Source organism: Gorilla gorilla, chromosome 20, assembly GCF_029281585.2.
Source record: "Gorilla gorilla gorilla isolate KB3781 chromosome 20, NHGRI_mGorGor1-v2.1_pri, whole genome shotgun sequence".
In the NCBI taxonomy this organism is placed as follows: Eukaryota; Metazoa; Chordata; class Mammalia; order Primates; family Hominidae; genus Gorilla; species Gorilla gorilla.
Window position 1 is genome coordinate 24,995,182 of NC_073244.2, and position 18,975 is coordinate 25,014,156.

Genomic DNA, 18,975 nt, shown 5'->3' on the forward strand with positions numbered 1-18,975 from the left:
GTAGGGTGTGGTGGCACATGCCTGTAATCCCAGCTACTCGGGAGGCTGAGGCAGGAGAATCCCTTGAACCTGGGAGGCAGAGGTTCCAATGAGCCACGATCCTGCCATTGCACTCCAGCCTGGGCAACAAGAGTGAAACTCCACCTCAAAAAAAAAAAAAAAAAAAAAGGCATCCTTGGCCGGGCGCGGTGGCTCACTCCTATAGTCCTAGCACTTTGGGAGGCCGAGGCAGGCAGATCACGATGTCAGGAGTTCGAGACTAGCCTGGGCAACATAGTGAAACCCCGTCTGTACTAAAAATACAAAAAATTAGCCGGGCATGGTGGTGGGCGCCTATAATCCCAGCTACTCGGGAGGCTGAGGCAGGAGAATTGCTTGAACCTGGGAGGCAGGGTTGCAGTGAGCCGAGATGGCGCCATTGCACTCCAGCCCAGGCAACAACAGCGAGACTCTGTCTCAAAAAAAGAAAAGGCATCCTCATCTCCGTATGAATTCATGGTTTGTATTTATTTTTTATTTTTTGAGACAGGGTCTTGCTCTGTTGCCTGACTGGAGTGCAGAGGTGCAATCACGGCTCACTACTGCAGCCTCCACCTCTGGGACTCAGGTGATCTCACCTTGGCCTCCTGAGTAGCTGGGACTACAGGCATGCGCCACCACGCCCAGCTAATGTTTTTGTTTTTGTTTTTGTTGTTGTTTTGAGACAGAGTCTCACTTTGTCACCCAGGCTGGAGTGCAATGGCGCGATCTCAGCTCACTGCAAACTCCGCCTCCTGGGCTCTAGTGATTCTCCTGCCTCAGCCTCGTGTGTAGCTGGGATTACAGGCACGTACCACCATGCCTGGCTAATTTTTGTATTTTTAGTAGAGACGAGGTTTCACCATGTTGGCCAGGCTGGTCTCAAACCCCTGACCTCATGATCCACCTGCCTCGGCCTCCCAAAGTGCTGGGATTACAGGCTTGAGCCACTGCACCTGGCCACTGAGCCACCGCGCCTGGCCACTTGTTTTGTTTTTTGAGACAGAGTCTCACTCTATCACCCAGCTGGAGTGCAACGGCACGATCTCGGCTCACTGCAACCTCAGCCACCTGGGTTCAAGCGATTCTCTTGCCTCAGCCTTCCAAGTAGTTGGGCTAACGGGCATGCGCCACCTCGCCCAGCTAATTTTTGTGTTTTTAGTAGAGACAGGGTTTCGTCATGTTGGCCAGGCTGGTCTCAAACTCCTGACCCCAGGTGATCTGCCCCCCTTAGCCTCCCAAAATGCTAGGATTACAGGAGTGCACCTGGCCATGTTTGTATTTTTTTGTAGAGACAGACTTTTGCCATGTTGCCCAGGCTAGTCTCAAACTCATGAGTTCAACTGATCTGCCCGCCTCGGCCTCCCAAAGTGCTAGGATTGCAGGCATGAACTACTGCACCCAGCTTCGTGATTTGTATTTATTTGGAGAATGGGTCTCTGTCACCCAGGCTGGAGTGCAGTGGCTTGATCACAGCTCACTGCAGCCTCAAACTCCTGGGTTTAAATGATCCTCCCACCTCATCCTTCTGAGTAGCTGAGATTACAGGTTTGTGCCACCACGCCTGGCTTATTGTTTAGCTGTGTCTGCTGATGGGTACCTCTAGAAGCAGTGACACCCCAGCAGCAATGAGCACACACAGCACCCAGATCTTAGTTTCATTTTTTTTTTTTTTGAAGACAGAGTCTCACCCTGTCCCGCAGGCCAGAGTGCAGTGGCGCAGTCTCAGCTCATTGCAACCTCTGCCTCCCTGGTTCAAGCCATTCTCCTGCCTCAGCCTCCCTAGTAACTGGGATTACAGGCACATGCTGCCACACCCGGCTAACTTTTTGTGTTTTAGTAGAGACAGGGTTTCACTGTGTTGCCCAGGCTGGTCACGAACTCCTGAGCTCAGGCAATCTGCCTGCATTGGCTTCCCAAAGTGTTAGGATTACAGGCATGAGCCACCGCGCCTGGACTTTTTTTTTTGAGATGGAGTCTTGCTCTGTTGCCCAGGCTGGAGTGCAGTGGCGTGATCTTGGCTCATTGCAACCTCTGTCTCCTGGGTTCAAGCAATTCTCCTGCCTCAGGCTCCCGAGTAGCTGGGACTACAGGTGTGCGCCACAATGCCCAGCTAATTGTGGGTGTGTGGTGTGTGTGTGTGTGTGTGTGTGTGTGTGTGTGCGTTTTAGTAGGGACGGGGTTTCACCATGCTGGCCAGGCTGGTCTGGAACTCTTTACCTCAGGTAATCTGCCCGCCTCGGCCTCCCAAAATGCCGAGATTACAGGCATAAGCCACAGCACCCGGCTAATTTCTTTCTTTCTTTCCCTTCTTTCCCTCCCTCCCTCCCTTCCTTTCTTTCTTTCTTTTTTTTTTTTTTTTTTGAGATGGAGTTTCACTCTTGTTGCCCAGGCTGGAGTGCAGTGGTGTGATCTCGGATCACTGCAACCTCTGTCTCCCAGGTTCAAATGATTCTCCTGCCTCAGCCTCCCGAGTAGCTAGGATTACAGGGATGTGCCACCACACCTGGCTAATTTTGTATTTTTAGTAAAGACAGGGTTTCTCCATGTTGGTCAGGCTGGTCTCGAACTCCCGACCTCAGGTGATCCGCCCACCTCAGTCTCCCAAAGTGCTGGGATTACAGGAGTGAGCCACTACACCCGGCCTCTTTCTTTTTTGTTTTGAGACAGAGTTTCGCTCTTGTTGCCCAGGCTGGAGTGCAGTGGGTGATCTCAGCTCACTGCAACCTCTGCCTCCCAGTTCCAAGTGATTCTCCAGCGTCTTGAGTAACTGGGATTACAGGTGCCCACTGCCATGCCCGGCTAATTTTTTTGTGTTTTTAATAGAGACGGGGGGGTTTCATCATGTTGGCCCAGGTGGTCTCGAACTCCTGACTTCCTGATCTGCCCACCTCAGCTTCCCACAGTACTGGGATACTGGGATTACAGGCGTGAATCACTGAGTCCCGACTGATCTTGGTTTCTAAATCCTACTCTTGAAGCAAAGGAACCAGGTTCCTTGGAGAAATGGCTGATTCAAGGATTTTACACAGCATTGGATCATGTTGTGGAGCCCAAGATAAATAATGCTCAGAGAATGGTGGCGACATATTAAAAGGACACAGGAGCTTATTTATTATTTATTTATTTATTTATTGAGACGGAGTCTTGCTCTGTCGCCCAGGCTGGAGCGCAGTGGCTCGATCTCTGCTCACTGCAAGCTTCGCCTCCCGGGTTTGCACCATTCTCCTGCCTCAGCCTCCTGAGTAGCTGGGACCACAGGCGCCTGCCACCACGCCTGGCTAATTTTTTGTATTTTTAGTAGAGATGGGGTTTCACCATGTTAGCCAGGATGGTCTCAATCTCCTGACCTCATGATCCGCCCGCCTCGGCCTCCCAAAGTGCTGGGATTACAGGCGTGAGCCACTGCACCCGGCCAGGAGCTAATTTAAAGGGGCAGGAAAGGAAATAATTATAACCCATAAAATAAATCCACATCAGTTTATAGCGATTTTTGTTGTTGTTGTTGTTGTTGCTTTTTGAGACAAAGTCTCATTCTGTCACCCAGGCTGGAGTGCAGTGGCACAATCTCGGCTCACTGCAATCTCCGCCTCCCAGGTTCAAGAGATTCTCATGCCTCATCCTCCTGAGTAGCTATGATTACAGCACCTGCCACCACGCCAGGCTAATTTTTTTTTTTTTTTTTTTTATTTTTAGTAGAGACGGGGTTTCACCATGTTGGCCAGTCTGGTCTCAAACTCCCGACCTCAGGTGATCCACCCGCCTGGCCTCCCAAAGTGCTGGGGTTACAGGCGTGAGCCACTGCGCCGGGCCTGTTTGTTTTTTGAGACTGGGTCTCACTCTGTTACCCAGGCTGGAGTGGGATCTTCGTTCACTGCAACTTCTGCCTCCTGGCCTCAAACAATACTCCTACCTCAGCCTCTTGAGAAACTGGGACCACAGGCTCGGACCACAGGCCCATTTTTTTTTTTTTTTTCCAATTGTAGCTGTGAGGCATTTTATTACAAAAACTTGGTACTCGTATACACAAACTAACATGAACTTAAAATACATTTACTTCATTTTTTACCTTGACCTTCTTTTTTTTTTTTTTTTTTTGAGACGTGGTCTTGCTCTATCGCCCAAGCTGGAGTGCAGTGGTGCGATCTTGGCTTACTGCAGCCTCTGCCTCCTGGGTTCAAGCGATTCTCCTGCCTCAGCCTCCCGAGTAGCTGGGATTACAGGCTCCCGCCACCACTCCCGACTAATTTTTTTTATTTTTAGTAGAGACAAGGTTTCACCATGTTGGTCAGGCTGGTCTCGAACTCCTGATCTCGTGATCCGCCCGCCTCGGCCTCCCAAAGTGCTCGGATTACAATGACAGGATGTGAGCCACCGCGCCCAGCCTGTAAACCCTTTTGAAAAAATTACCCAGCGCATTCCTCCAAAACAACGTGGAAGTGTAAATGGAAACCAGGGCTGGGCGAGGTGGCTCATGCCTGTAATCCCAGCACTTTGGGAGGCCGAGGCGGGCAGATCACCTGAGGTCGGGAGATCGGGACCCGCCTGACCAACATGGAGAAACCCTGTCTCTACTAAAAACACAAAATTTGCCGGGCATGGTGGCACATGCCTGTAATTCCAGCTACTCGGGAAGGCTGAGGCAGATGAATCGCTTGAACCTGGGAAGCGGAGGTTGCAGTGAGCCGAGATCACGCCATTGTACTCCAGCCTGGGCAACAAGAGCGAAACTCTGTCTCAAAAAAAAAAAAAAAAAAAAAAAAAGGAAACTTGGACCAAAAAAATCAGCAAAAGTGGAGCAGGGATGTCTGAACACAGATGAGTCTAATTCCCTGCTTGGAAAGCAGGACACTTGAGTGTGCTTTGGCCTCTGACCACTGTAGCATTTACGACCTTGGGGAGGGTTACCACTCTGGAACCTCAGTCACACTATCTATAAAATGGGACACTTCTCTCAGCCTTCCTTCTTCCGGGCCGCTTTCAAGCCTGGGCTTCTGGAAATACGCAGGCGCGAGATGAATTGTTTGATTGGCTATTCATTGTGATGCACCCACGAGCTGAAGCTCCGTCTAAGCCCCGCCCTTTCCTGTCGTGACTTAACGCACTCAAGCGGCTCCAGGGTACGTCCCCGCCACGCGCGCTCGCACGATCGGTGCGTGGTGACGTTTCGCCGGCGCGGGCGCCATCCCGGAAGCGCGAGCAAGGCCGCCAGATGTGCAGGTGCCGCCGCTACCGACGCCGGGGCCGAGTTTGGGGTGGGGCTGGGGACTCCAGGGCCGCGGGGAACCGGTCCGGGTCGGGCGCGGCCCCCGGGCTGCGGTGGGGTGGGGTGCGCCGCTGGCCACATCTGGTCATTCCTGCTGCGCACAGGCCTCAGTTTCCCCGTCTGCTCAATGGATACGCAGGCGGCGCTACGGGCTGGATCTGGATCCGGATCAGGGGCATAGGAATTGGGGCCTCCTGTGTTCTGGGTGTGTTGTGTAACCTGGAGCTGGGCGTTGCCCGGTTTGTGCCTCAGTTTCCCTGTATTGTAGGGGACGGGGCGTGAGGGGATATTTGAGCCCCTCCCCACTTGGGGTTTTTCAGAGCTTGGATGGCTGAGTTAAATTCTGTTAAATAACTTGGATATAGAACCGTGGTGCTTCTCTGCCTCTCCCTGTGAGTTTCGGCAACGGAGCCCGCCCCTGTGAGCCTCAGTTTCACTCGGAGATGATTGTGTCTGCCTCGTAACGGTGATTGAGGATGAAATGAAGTGCTCTACAAGTGTTTGCCCGTAATATATTCTTAGAGGCCCCTGGGATGCTCTCAAAATGTTGATTCCCGGGACTTCTTCACACTCCTCTTGGAGAAACAGCCTGTCCTGAGCTCCAGTCGTTATCACCTTTGGTTTCAGTTGCCACAGACAGCACTGTGAGATCTTCATTCTACCTTATTTTCATTTTATGTTTGAAAAAACTGATTCAGAAGGGTGAAGTGGCTCTCCCATGGTCAAACAGCCTACCTCTCTGCGTTTCTTCAATAAATCTACATTTGGAGTTGGGATCAGAGCTCTTGCTGGGTCAATTTCACTGTGTATGTGGGCCAGACTAGCAGTAATCAGGGAAGGCTTCTTGGGAGAGGAAGTTGCGGGGGGACGGGAGGGAGGTGCCAGGAACCCCTCAGCCCTCACATCTGGGAGCCAGAGACAGAAAAGAGTCCTGTTTTGAAGGAGGAGTGTATCCCAGAAGGTCCCAGTACTGTGTCTCACTGGTACTAGCTATGGGCCTCCCTCTCCAGGTGTCTTTTTTTTTTTTTTTCTTCAGTTGAGATGAAGTCTCCCTCTGTAGCCCACACTAGAATGCAGTGGCTTGATTTTGGCTCATTGCAACCTCTGCCTCCCGGGTTCAAGCGATTCTCCTGCCTCAGCCTCCTGAGTAGCTGGGACTACAGGTGCCCGCCATCATGCCTGGCTAATTTTTGTATTTTTAGTAGAGACGGGGGTTTCACCATGTTGGCCAGGCTGGTCTTGAACTCCTGACCTCAGGTGATCCACCAGCCTTGGCCTCCCAAAGTGCTGAGATTACAGGCATGAGCACCCGGTCCAGGTATCCTCTTTATACAAGATCATGCTTCTTTGGGAATGTGGAGACTGGGTGTCTCTGCGTGGCATGTCATAGGAGTTCAATAACCATAGTTATTATTAGAGGGAAGGGGGTTTCGCCAGGTGTGGCACCTTATTTCTAGAAGGTGCTGCAAACCACTGACCGGATACAGATCACAAATAGATACTCTTGGCCTCCATGATATTTTGGAAAAAAGTATTGATTGCTGACATTTGTCAATGAGGCAATTTCCCAGAAAAAAAAAATCCCTGTTTCCTCTTTTTTCCTGGAGAAACATCAGAAGTCGGGCAGAAATCAGCTGCTGTAAGAAGCCACTGTCCTGTCACAGCTGGATATTGTGCACCTGTTCAGATTCACACCTTTGTGAGACCTGTGGGCTGTGGCCATTTGTTGTGACTTAGGTTCACTGGCTGTGTGATAGTGGCCCAGTTTCTCAGTGTCCCTGAGCCTCAGTTTTCTCATCTATAAATCAGAATGATAACAGTATGTATGAGCTTGATGCTTTGTTTAGCATAGAGTAGCCGCTGAATAAATGGGAGAGTACATTAAGTGAGCTCTGAAACCCTTTCTTTCTCTTTCCTTTCTTTCTCTCTTTCTCTGTCTCTCTCTCTTTCTCTCTCTCCCTTCCTTCCTTCCCTCCCTCCCTCCCTTCCTTCCTTCCTTCTTTTCGAGATGGAGTCTCACTCTGTCGCCCGGGCTGGAGTGTAGTGGCGTGATCTCGGCTCACTGCAACCTCTGCCTCCCAGGTTCAAGCCATTCTCCTGCCTCAGCCATCCAAGTAGCTGGGACTACAGGTGCCCGCCACCATGCCCGGCTAATTTTTTTTTGTATTTTTAGTAGAGACTGAGTTTCACTATGTTGGCCAGGCTGGTTTTGAACTCCTGACCTCAAGTAGTCTGCCCACCTCGGCCTCCCAAATTGCTAGGATTACAGACGTGAGCCACCACACCCGGCCTCTGAAACCCTTTCTGATCCCGTAGAAGTTGGTCTCTGTTTCTTGGCTATTAAATGTGTGGGCCTCAGAGCCAAACTATATCAAGATCCTAGATTTTTCCTGAACTCCCTAGGAGGGTCAGTGCTGTAGCCCCTCCTACCCTGGCTGCTCCGGGAAGTCCCTGCCTGCCATTACGGTCATCTGTGTGCCAGCAAAACTGGGAACCTCAGAACCATCTGGATTGCTGGGGCCCACAGGTTGGCTGTGAGTACCTGCAATTCTTGGCTTTAATTTGCTAATAAAAGTGTCACATCAGAGCTGAGTTTGAAAAGTTCTGTTGCCCTTCCCCACAACAACATTCTGGCAGCCCTTTGCTATGAGCCAGACTCCGGGTCGGGTTCTGGTGACAGACACACCTCTGCTCTTTTTTTTTTTTTGAGACGGAGTCTCTCTGTTGCCCAGGCTGAAGTGCAGTGGCACAGTCTTGGCTCACCACAACCTCCGCCTCCTGGGTTCAAGTGATTCTCCTGCCTCAAGCTCCCGAGTAGCTGGGACTAAAGGTGCCCGCCACCATGCCTGGCTAATTTTTGTATTTTTAGTAGAGATGGGGTTTCACTATGTTGGCCAGGCTGGTCTTGAACTCCTGACCTCGTGATCCACCCGCCTCGGCCTCCCAGAGTGCTAGGATTACAGGCGTGAGCCACAGCACCTGGCCACCTCTGCTCTTTTGGAGCTGACGTTGTGGCGGTGACAGGCAAACGGGTTAGCTGATAACTAGGATAATTTCATGAAGAGGTGAACCAGTGAAGCAGTTAAATCAAGGTAAAGTGTGGCTGGGCGCAGTGGCTCAGGCCTGTAATCCTAGCACTTTGGGAGGCCAAGGCAAAAGGGTCGTGTCAGCCTAGGAATTTAAGAGCAGCCTAGGCAACATAGCGAGACCCTGTCTCTTAACAAACAAACAAACACACAAAAACAAGGTAAAGTAGCCTGGGCGCGGTGGCTCATGCCTGTAATCCCAGCACTTTGGGAGGCTGAGGCGAGTGGATCACCTGAGGTCAGTAGTTCGAGACCAGCCTGGCCAACATGGTGAAACCCCGTCTCTACTAAAAAATACAAAAATTAGCCAGGCGTGGTGGTGGGCACCTGTAATCCCAGCTACTCGGGAGGGTGAGGCAGGAGAATCGCTTGAACCTGGGAGGCGGAGGTTGCGCTGAGCCAAGATCGCGCCATTGCACTCCAGCCTGGGCGACAGGAGTGAAACTCCTTATCAAAAAGAAATAAAAAAACGAGGTCAAGTAGTAAGAGAAGCGGTAAGAGTGACTGGAACAGGAGTCATTGACCTCTTGGGAGAGGAGACATTGGAGGTGGTGATGATTTGCTGAAGCAGCCACACACATTCAGCTTGTGAGGACAGCAGTTGTTAGGCAGGGGATGAGGGAGGAAGCTGGCAGATCTGTGCAGGTGAGAGGTACCTGTGGCCTTGGGCTCATGGAAGTGGGAGGTGATGGGATTCTAATGTGCTTGGGTACAGTTTACAAATACAACCTCTCTTAGTTTGCCCAATACCTCCAAATTCCTGGGGTGGCACACCTGAGGTTCAGGTGGCATGACTGAGCCACAGTCACACATCCCCACCGTAGGATACCACCACGGTTGGGTTAGGTTCCAGCACATGGCGGTCCCAGCCTGGCCTCTTGGTCCCACCTCACCTGGTGACTAGTGCAGACCACTCTGTTCTTGCCTGTTTCAGGCAGCGGAGGAGGAGAAAGAGATGGACCTCCCGGACTCGGCCTCGAGGGTCTTCTGCGGCCGCATCCTGAGCATGGTGAACACAGATGATGTCAACGCCATCATCCTGGCCCAGAAGAACATGTGAGTGGTGGCTGGGGGACCTGAGCGTGGGAAGGAATCCACAGGCTGGCCAACATTCTTGTCTTGCCCGCCCCTACCCGGGGCCCACACTGGTGATAAAATGAAGGAAATGAGCAAATCTGTCGCTGGCTCCAAAGTAAATTCCTTCCCGGCCTGAAGGCGAGGCCTTGGCACAGGAAGCAGGGCTTTGGGGAGGTTTTGCAGCTGCGGATGGCTTGGCGGGGGCCGCAGGGGCTCCTGTCCCGAGGCCTGGGGTGGGAGAGTTGAAGGACCAGAGGGGGCCACATGCAGGTTTTTTTGTTTGTTTCTTGTTTTTGAGACAGAGTTTTGCTCTTGTTGCCCAGGCTGGAGTGCAATGGTGTGACCTTGCCTCACTGCAACCTCTGCCTCCCGAGTTCAAGCGATTTCTCCTGCCTCAGCCTTCTGAGTAGCTGGGATTACAAGCATGTGCCACCATGCCCAGCTAATTTTTGTATTTTTAGTAGAGACGGGCTTTCATCATGTTGGTCAGGCTGGTCTCAAACTCCTGACCTCAAGTGATCCACCCGCCTCGGCCTCCCGAAGTCCTGGGATTACAGGCCTGAGCCACTGTGCCTGGCCTTTATGCAGGTTTTATGCTGGTGCGCCTACTTCCTGTTGAAGGACTAGTCTCCCAGAGCCCAGGCTGTGTCTGCACAGTGCCCAGGGTCTCTTGGAGGGGACATAAAGGCCTCTTGTCCTCACTGGGGTTTGGTGCTGTGGCCGCTGAAACCTTGCCCTAATTCAGGCCTGACCTGTGGGGAAGAAAGGCTAATACCAAGCTTGTCCAACCCTCAGCCTGTCCAACCCTTTGAATGTGGGCCAACACAAATTCGTAAACTTTCTTAAAACATTACGAGATTTTTTTTGCGATTTTTTTCTTTTTCTTTCTTAACTCATCAGCTGTCGTTAGTGTTAGTGTATTTTATGTGTGGCCCAAGACAATTCTTCTTCCAATGTGGCCCAGGGAAATGAAAAGACTGGACACCACTGGGCTAATACAGTCCTGGAGTGGAAGCACAACCTCCCGCAGCTTTGTTTTTGTGTCTCTGAGCCAGAGGCTCTTCCCAGCTGTCACGACACAGTACAGACCTGATTTCCTTACCTTTTCTCCCAGACCCAGAGCAGCTCGGAGTCTCAATAGTACCTGTCTCTCTCCTGTGTCTTTTTTTTTTTTTTTTGGGAGACAGAGTCTCACTCTGTCGCCCAGGCTGGAATGCAATGGCATAATTGCTGCTCACTGCATCCTCTGCCTCCTGGGTCAAGTGATTCTCCTGCTTCAGCCTCCTGAGTCGCTGGGATTATAGGCATGCACCACCATGCCTGGCTGATTTTTTTTTTGTGACGGAGTCTCACTCTGTCGCCAGGCTGGAGCGCAGTGGCGCAATCTCAGCTCACTGCAACCTCTGCCTGCTGGGTTCAAGCGATTCTACTGCCTCAGCCTTCCAAGTAGCTGGGACTACAGGTGTGCGCCACCACGGCCAGCTAATTTTTGTATTTTTAGTAGAGACGGTGTTTCACCACGTTGACCAGAATGGTCTCAATCTCTTGACCTCGTGATCCGCCCGCCTCAGCCTCCCAAAGTGCTGGGATTACAGGTGTGAGCCACCGTGCCCGGCCCTGATTTTTTTATTTTTAGAAGAGATGTAGTTTCACCATGTTGGCCAGACCTCAAGTGATCCACCCTGCCTCAACCTCCTAAAGTGCTGGTCTCCTTTTTTTTGAGACATAGTTTCGCACTGTCACCCAGGCTGGAGTGCAGTGGCGCAATCTCGGGTCACTGCTATGTCCGCCTCCCGGGTTCAAATGATTCTCCTGCCTCAGCCTCCCGAGTAGCTGGGATTACAGGCGCCCGCCACCATGCCCAGCCAATTTTTGTATTTTTAGTAGAGACGCGGTTTTCCCATGTTGGCCAGGCTGGTCTCGAACTCCTGACCTCATGATCTGCCTGCCTTGACCTCCCAAAGCGCTGGAATTGCAGGCGTGAGCCACCGTGCCCGGCTGGTCTCCTGTTTTTTTAGGTCAGATTCAGACCTGGCTCTGGGGAACTTCTAGACTGAGGGGAGACAAAGCCAGACACAGACCCTCCTGGCCCTATGGTGTCAGGGCTGGGCCAGAGGAACAACCTGGGGCTAGTGGAATTAAAAGAGTCTGATTGGGCCAGGCGCAATGGCTCACTCCTGTAATCCCAGCACTTTGGGAGGCTGAGGTGGGTGGATCACGAGGTCAGGAGATCGAGACCATCCTGGCTAACCTGGTGAAACCCTGTCTCTACTAAAAATACAAAAAATTAGCCAGGCATGGTGGCGGACGCCTGTAGTCCCAGCTATACTCGGGAGGCTGAGGCAGGAGAATGGCATGAACCTGGGAGACGGAGCTTGCAGTGAGCCGAGATCACGCCACTGCACTCCAGCCTGGGTGACGAAGCGAGATTCTGTCTCAAAAAAATTCTGACTGAATGAAGAGGTCTACATGAGAAGGACACACTTGAGTAGGGTTTTGAAGGTTGAATAGGAGTTTGTTTGCTAGGTGGCTCAAAGAGTAGGTAGAACTCTGCAGGACAAGGGAACAGCCCATGCAAAGGCTGTGAAGCAGGCAAGGGCTTAGCATGAACAGTCTGCTGGGCCAGGTTGGGCAGGGCCCTGAAGCTGGGCAGTGAAGCTCATGCCCTCTCTCCACCATCAGGCTGGACCGCTTTGAGAAGACCAATGAGATGCTGCTCAACTTCAACAACCTGTCCAGTGCCCGCCTGCAGCAGATGAGTGAACGCTTCCTGCACCACACGAGGACCCTGGTAGAGATGAAACGGGACCTGGACAGCATCTTCCGCCGTATCAGGTGGGTGCTCAGTGCCACCCCAGGGCCCCAGCTGACCTCTGCCTCCACCTCCCCATCTGAGCCTCAGTTTCCTTCACATACCAGGGTAAAGGGGAGATTTCTGTTTGTTTTACAAGGCTTCACTGTGCACTTAAGTGTCTGGGACAATTCCAACCCTGGGATAAAATCTTGACGTAAGTTTATTTACTGATTGATTAATTGATCGAGACAGAGTTTTTTTTTTTTTTTTTTTTTTTGAGACGGAGTCTCGCTCTGTCGCCCAGGCTGGAGTGCAGTGGCACGATCTCAGCTCACTGCAAGCTCCGCTTCCCGGGCTCACGCCATTCTCCTGCCTCAGTCTCCGGAGTAGCTGGGATTACAGGTGCCCACGACCACGCCTGGAGAATTTTTTGTATTTTTAGTGGAGATGGGGTTTCACCGTGTTAGTAGCCAGGATGGTCTCGATCTCCTGACCTCGTGATCCACCCGCCTTGGCCTCCCAAAGTGCTGGGATTACAGGCGTGAGCCACTGCGCCCGGCCGAGACAGAGTCTTGATCTGTGGCCCTGGCTGGAGTGCAGTGGCGTGATCTTGGCTCACTGCAACCTCTGCCTCCTGGATTCAAGCGATTCTTGTGCTTCAGCCTTCTGAGTAGCTGGGTCTACAGACATACTGTACCACACCCAGCTAATTTTTGTTGTTGTTGTTTTATTTTTGAGGTGGAGTCTTGCTCTGTCGCCCAGGCTGGAGTGCAGTGGTGCAATGTCAGCTTACTGCAACCTCCGCCTCCCAGGTTCAAGTGATTCTCCTGCTTCAGCCTCCTGAGTAGCTGGGACTACAGGCGCATGCTGCCACGCCTAGCTGATTTTTTGTATTTTAGTAGAGACGAGATTTCACCGTGTTGCCCAGGCTAGTCTCAAACTCCTGAGCTCCAGCAGTCTGCCTGCCTCGGCCTCCTAAAGTGGTGGGATTACAGGTGTGAGCCTAATTTTTGTATTTTGTGTAATTTTTGTATTTTTTTAGTAGAGACAGGGTTTCCCCATGTTGGCCAGGCTCATCTCGAAGTCCTGGCCTCAGGTGATCCATCCACCTCGACCTCCCAAAGTGCTGGGATTACAGGCATGAGCCATCACGCCCAGCCTTGCAGTTTATTTATTCTTAAAAAATGTAACACAGTGCGGCTGGGCGTGGTGGCCCATGCCTGTAATCCCAGCACTTTGGGAGGCCGAGGCAGGCGTATCACGAGGTCAGGAGATCGAGACCATCCTGGCTAACATGGTGAAACCCCGTCTCTACTAAAAATACTAAAAATACAAAAAATTAGCCGGGCGTGGTGGTGGGCGTCTGTAGTGCCAGCTACTCGGGAGGCTGAGGCAGGAGAATGGCATGAACCCAGGAGGCAGAGCTTGCAGTGAGCCGAGATCGTGTCACTGCACTCAAGCCTGGGCGACAGAGCGAGACTCCGTCTCAAAAAAAAAAAAAAAAAGTAACATAGTGCTAGACACATAATGAAAAGGCAGGAATGGCTGGGCACAGTGGCTCATGCCTGTAATCCCAGCAGTTTGGGAGGCTGACGCAGGCAGATCACCTGAGGTCAGAAGTTTGAGACCAGCCTGGCCAACATGATGAAACCCCGTCTCTACTAAAAATACAAAAAAATCACCTGAGCATGGTGGCATGTGCCTGTAATCCCAGCTACTTGGGAGGCTGAGGGAGGAGAATCATGTGAATCTGGAAGGTGGAGGTTGCAGTGAGCCAAGATGGCACCACTGCACTCCACCCTGGGCGACAGAGTGAGATTCTGTCTCAAAAAAAAAAAAAAAAAAAAATTATCAGAGAAGAGGCCACATGTAAGAAGCAGCCTTGCAGGGGGAGCCCCCAGCCAGTGCCTAGGCTCAGAGCACCCAGAGTCTAACTAGTTGAGGGTTGGTGCCTACCTTGGGGCTGGAGGCTGGCTGGTGGGCGACTGTCAGGGCTGTGGCTGCTGGGCCGAGCACCTAGAGAGAGTGAAGATGTGAAGTGATGAACAGTGTGGGGGTTCTCACTCCCGTCTCCCCTTGCCCTCAGCTGGTAGCAGGGGCTTGTGGCCAGCACCAGGCCCAGCCTACCTGCTCAGCAGGTTAAGCCCTGTGTGACTTCTCTCCCCTGCAGGACGCTGAAAGGGAAACTGGCCAGGCAGCACCCAGAGGCCTTCAGCCGTAAGTGTCACGCAGGGCTCCTGCTCCCGAGCACGTCAGCACTGTCCACCCAGGGCAGGCTTCTGGAAGGCCACCTTGGGGCCTGATACTGAGACCAGGCTGTAATGGGCAGTGGGTCTGGGGAAACCTGGGGTGGGGGCAGGGTCGGGGTGCTGGCCTGGTCCTGTCAGCAGCTGGCAGAGTAGGCACTAGGACGGGAGTCCGTGCCCTGTGGGGAGGCCGCACAGGAGAATGTGGATAAGCAGCATGACAATCCTTATCCCTGTGTGCATTATGAGCCATCTCAGAACAGAGCACGGGCTCATGTGACACCAGCCCCGACATCGTCTTGCCCTCCCTGAGCCCGAGCTTCGAGGATCTGTCCCATGTCCAGCTGTTACCCACAGTCACCCATGGGGTGGGGACTGTGAGTATCCCCATTTCATGGAGAGGGAAACAGAGGCCCAGAGGGGCAGGACTTGAGTTCACATCTGTCTGGCTAGAGAGCTCGCGTGTTCTCTGTGGTACCATTCCATGTTGCCACCACCTTAAAGGGCTCTGCAGGCTGAGCCTGGGTTCACACCATCTGTGGAAAAGGCCGACAGCTCTCCATCCCAGGGCCTCCAACAGCAGTTTACAGAGCAGGGAGCTGGGCTGAGGGGAGGTCATATACCTAGCCTAGGTAGTGCAGTGAGCCAGGTTCGCCCTCAGGGCTCCTGTAGGCCTAACCCCAGATCTTGTGTCCCTTCCTCACCTCACCTTGAAGGGAGGGCTCTTCCCTGCCTGGGCCTCAGTTTTCTCCTCTACAAAATAAAAATGGGCCAAGTCTGCCAGGCACGGTGGCTCATGCCTGTAATCCCAACACTTTGGGAGGCTGAGGCGGGTGGATCACCTGAGGTCGGGAGTTCAATACCAGCCTGACCAACATAGAGAAACCCCGTCTCTAGTAAAAATACAAAATTAGATGGGCGTGGTGATGGGCATCTGTAGTCTCAGCTACTCGGGAGGTTAAGGCAGAAGAATCGCTTGAACCCAGGAGACGGAGGTTGCAGTGAGCCGAGATTACACCATTGCACTCTAGCCTGGGCAACGAGCGAAACTCCGTCTCAAAAAAAAAAAAAAAAAAACAGGGTCAAGTCATACCCCCATGGGGTGAGGGCAGCCGTTAGGGGTCACATGGACAATAAGTCCTACATCACAGAGCTTGGCAAGGTGACAAAACCAACTCTTGGGCCTCCTTCCCCCAGATATCCCAGAGGCATCCTTCCTGGAGGAAGAGGATGAAGACCCCATCCCTCCCAGCACCACGACCACCATTGCCACCTCAGAACAGAGCACGGGCTCATGTGACACCAGCCCTGACACCGTCTCGCCCTCCCTGAGCCCCGGCTTCGAGGACCTGTCCCATGTCCAGCCTGGCTCCCCGGCCATCAACGGCCGCAGCCAGACAGATGACGAGGAGACGACGGGCGAATAGCCCTGCTGCCCGGTGCCTTGAGGGGGTCTCAGGGCAGCAGCATACAAGGTGGCAGCGGGTAACCCTGCCTTGTTCTGTCATCCAGGGCTCCTTTGCTGCCCCCTTCTGTCACCCAGGGCTCCTAGGGGGACAAGGCTCTCTCCCGAGGGGTGTGGAATTCCTGGGGGGGTCTTTAATTCTGGCTCCTTCCTTCCTCAGAACATCTCTATTCTGCAAGACCCCTCTGCCATGCCAGGGCACGCCCATTCCAGCTGGAGTCGTGGGGCTGGGCACAGGGGAATTTTTCCAGAGCTGAGCCTGATGTCCCCCACCCCCGGGCAGGACCTCCTTGAGGTGCACAAGCACGGTCTCCTCTGAGTTCACCCCAGCCCACCCCCGCACCCACTAATTCTGCTTTTCCTGCCCCTTGCTCCGTAAAAGTATCAAATACTTTCTCCTTGGTATCTCAAGGAGGTTTCTGAGATAGGTAGAAGTCTTGAGACGGAGGCTGGCCATCCATTCAGCCCTGAGCGTGCTGAGTTCTGTGTTTCTCTGAATAGAGGTGTGGAACCTGAGGGGCCAGCAGGCCTCTCTGAAGGCCTCCATGGAGCAAACGGAGCCACCTCGGGAAAGAGTTTAATGGAATATTTTTGTACCCGATGTTTACAGATGCTGTTGGGAAGTTATCAATAAAAAGACACCATTACTAAAAAGGGAAAAGTACACCTAGCTGTGGCTTCTTCAATCCTTAAGCCAAGCAACCCAAAAGGAGGGCAAGTGCTGGATGTGGGGCTGGGGGCCCTGCTGGAGGGAGGTGCAGACAATCAGGCACTACAGGGCTGGAAAGAGATGTGGCCCTTTTTTGGAACCCCCCTGGTGGGAGCTATAATAACCCAAGTTCCCGTCACCAGCTAGGTCTTCCCTCATGCTGCTGTCACTGCTCACAATACTAGTGTTCCCATCCTCCTTTCATAATTCCTTCTCCAGATCTCAGCCTTCCTCCAGATCTGGGAGCCACACTAGATCCACTCCCCATCAGACACACTCCCAGGGTTACCTCATCTTCTGAGTACTTAGAAATTATGTTGTTATGACTGGGCTTGGTGGCTCATGCCTGTAATCCCAGCACTTTGGGAGGCAGAGGTGGGTGGATCACCTGAGGTCAGGAGTTCGAGACCAGCCTGGCCAACATGGTGAAACCCCATCTCTACCAAAAATATAAAAATTAGCTGGGCGTGGTGATGTACACCTGTAATCCCAGCTACTTGGGAGGCTGAGGCAGGAGAATTGCTTGAATCCAGGAGGCAGAGGTTCCAGTGAGCCAAGATCGCACCACTGCACTCTAGCCTGGGCAAGAAGACCGAAACTGTTGTCTCAAAAAAGAAAAGGAAATTAGGTTCTTAAAGGCATCTTCCCAGACGTGAGAGTGTCTGCTTTTGCCTGGTGTAGTAGTGCCTGCAAATGTTCAAGGAAATAAACAGGTACCCCTGTTAAGCCTATAGGTAACTTCTCATTGCTCCCCATCTTCTCTGTACTCAGCACTTTTTTTTTTTTTTTTTTTTTTTGAGACAGCATCTCTCTTTGTTGCCCAGGCTGGAGTGCAGTGGCCGAATCATGGGTCACTGCAATCTCAAACCTATGGGCTCAGGCAATCCTCCCGCCTCCGAAGTAGCTGGGACTACAGGTGCGCACCACCACACCTGGATAGTTCAAAATAAAACTTTTTTTTGTAGAGAGGGTCTCACTATGTCTTCCAGGCTGGTCTTGAATTCCTGACCTCAAGTGATCCTCCCTCTTTGACCTCCCAAAGTGCTGGGATTACAAGTGTGAACCACTGCACCCGCCGTGGCACTTTTTTTTTTTTTTTTTTTTTTTGAGATGGAGTCTCACTCTGTCACCCAGGCTGGGTGCAGTGGCGTGAACTCAGTTCACTGCAACCTCCACCTCCCGGATTCAAGCGATTCTCCTGCCTCAGCCTCCCGAGTAGCTGGGATTACAGGCACCCACCACCACACCTGAAAAGTTTTTGTAATTTTTTTTTTCTTTTTTGAGACGGAGTTTTGCTCTTGTTGCCCAGGCTGTAGTGCAATGGCACTCTCTCGGCTAATTGCAACCTCTGCCTCCCGGGTTCAAGCGATTCTCCTGCCTCAGCCTCCTGAGTAGCTGGGATTACAGGCATGGGCCACCACGCCCAGCTAATTTTGTATTTTTAGTAGAGATGCGGTTTCTCCATGTTGGTCAGTCTCGTCTCGAACTCCCGACCTCAGGTGATCCGCCCATCTCGGCCTCCCAAAGTGCAGGCGTGAGTCACCGGACCCAGCCCGCCCTGGCACTTTTTAACCACCCACAAATCTGGATCCTACACTGAAAAGAGACACTGCCGGGCGCAGTGGCTCACGTCTGTAATCCCAGCACTTTGGGAGGCCAAGGCGGGCGGATCACCTGAGGTCGCGAGTTTGAGAGCAGCCTGACCAACATGGAGAAACCCCGTCTCTACTAAAAATACAAAAGTGGCCAGGCATGGTGGCGCACACTTGTAATCGCAGCTACTCGGGAGGCTGAGGCAGGAGAATTGCTTGAACCCAGGAGGCGGAGGTTGCGGTGAGCCGAGATCGCGCCATTGCACTACAGCCTGGGCAACGAGAGCGAAACTCCGTCTCAAAAAAAAAAAAAAAACTCCTGTGTCCCGCTTGACACCTTTTGTCAGGCACCACCATCTTTCCGGGCGAATGCGGTAGTACCGTCTGCTCTCCCTGCTGCTATCCTGAAATCCATTCAGGCACAGCGGCCGAGAGCTTTATAATAACCGATTCCAGGTGTTAGGTGCTTTCCCAGCCCCGACTCCTGCGTCCTGGACCCGCAGTCCTCTGCTTAATACCTTTGCTTTATTAGAAAACATTCTCCTCTACTCCGTTCAACTATTCGCTGAGGGCCCGCCAACCGCCAGCGGTTGTCAGTGGCCTAGAGGCAGCGGACGCAAACACCGGGAGAGGTGCAATCGTCTCAAGTGACTCGGAGGGCGGGGCCCACACCCGGAAGCGGGTGGGCGACGTTCACTCACGTGCGCTGCGGCTTCGTTTGC

General features: G+C 52.6%; 1 protein-coding gene and 1 long non-coding RNA gene across 3 annotated transcripts; one reads left to right on the forward strand and one right to left on the reverse strand.

Moving 5' to 3' along the window:
• Positions 1 to 5,090: 5,090 nt before the first annotated feature.
• On the forward strand, positions 5,091 to 16,616 carry KXD1 (KxDL motif containing 1). 2 transcript variants are annotated; one of them, XM_019015265.4, is made up of 5 exons: positions 5,091 to 5,238; positions 9,305 to 9,426; positions 12,130 to 12,282; positions 14,412 to 14,458; positions 15,685 to 16,616. In XM_019015265.4, exons 2-5 carry the CDS (start codon positions 9,326 to 9,328, stop codon positions 15,912 to 15,914), a joined length of 531 nt encoding a protein of 176 aa, XP_018870810.2. In that variant the 5' UTR covers positions 5,091 to 5,238; positions 9,305 to 9,325; the 3' UTR covers positions 15,915 to 16,616. The 2 variants fall into 2 exon arrangements, with proteins under 2 accessions (XP_018870810.2, XP_055228168.1); XM_055372193.2 differs by having other exon boundaries at positions 5,104 to 5,138.
• On the reverse strand, positions 6,787 to 9,404 carry LOC129528936 (uncharacterized). The gene is made up of 2 exons (XR_008674228.1): positions 9,264 to 9,404; positions 6,787 to 7,082 (listed from the first exon to the last, which is right to left on the reverse strand). It is a non-coding gene; the product is annotated as an uncharacterized lncRNA (long non-coding RNA).
• Positions 16,617 to 18,975: the final 2,359 nt, after the last annotated feature.

What these genes read in the sequence shown, in the direction of transcription:
- KXD1 (XM_019015265.4), top strand. Translation starts at nt 9,326, where the DNA reads ATGGACCTCCCGGACTCGGCCTCGAGGGTCTTCTGCGGCCGCATCCTG. An exon ending in ATCCTGGCCCAGAAGAACAT is followed by an intron (nt 9,427 to 12,129) that starts GTGAGTGGTGGC and finishes CTCCACCATCAG; the next exon opens with GCTGGACCGCTTTGAGAAGA. An exon ending in AGCATCTTCCGCCGTATCAG is followed by an intron (nt 12,283 to 14,411) that starts GTGGGTGCTCAG and finishes TCTCCCCTGCAG; the next exon opens with GACGCTGAAAGGGAAACTGG.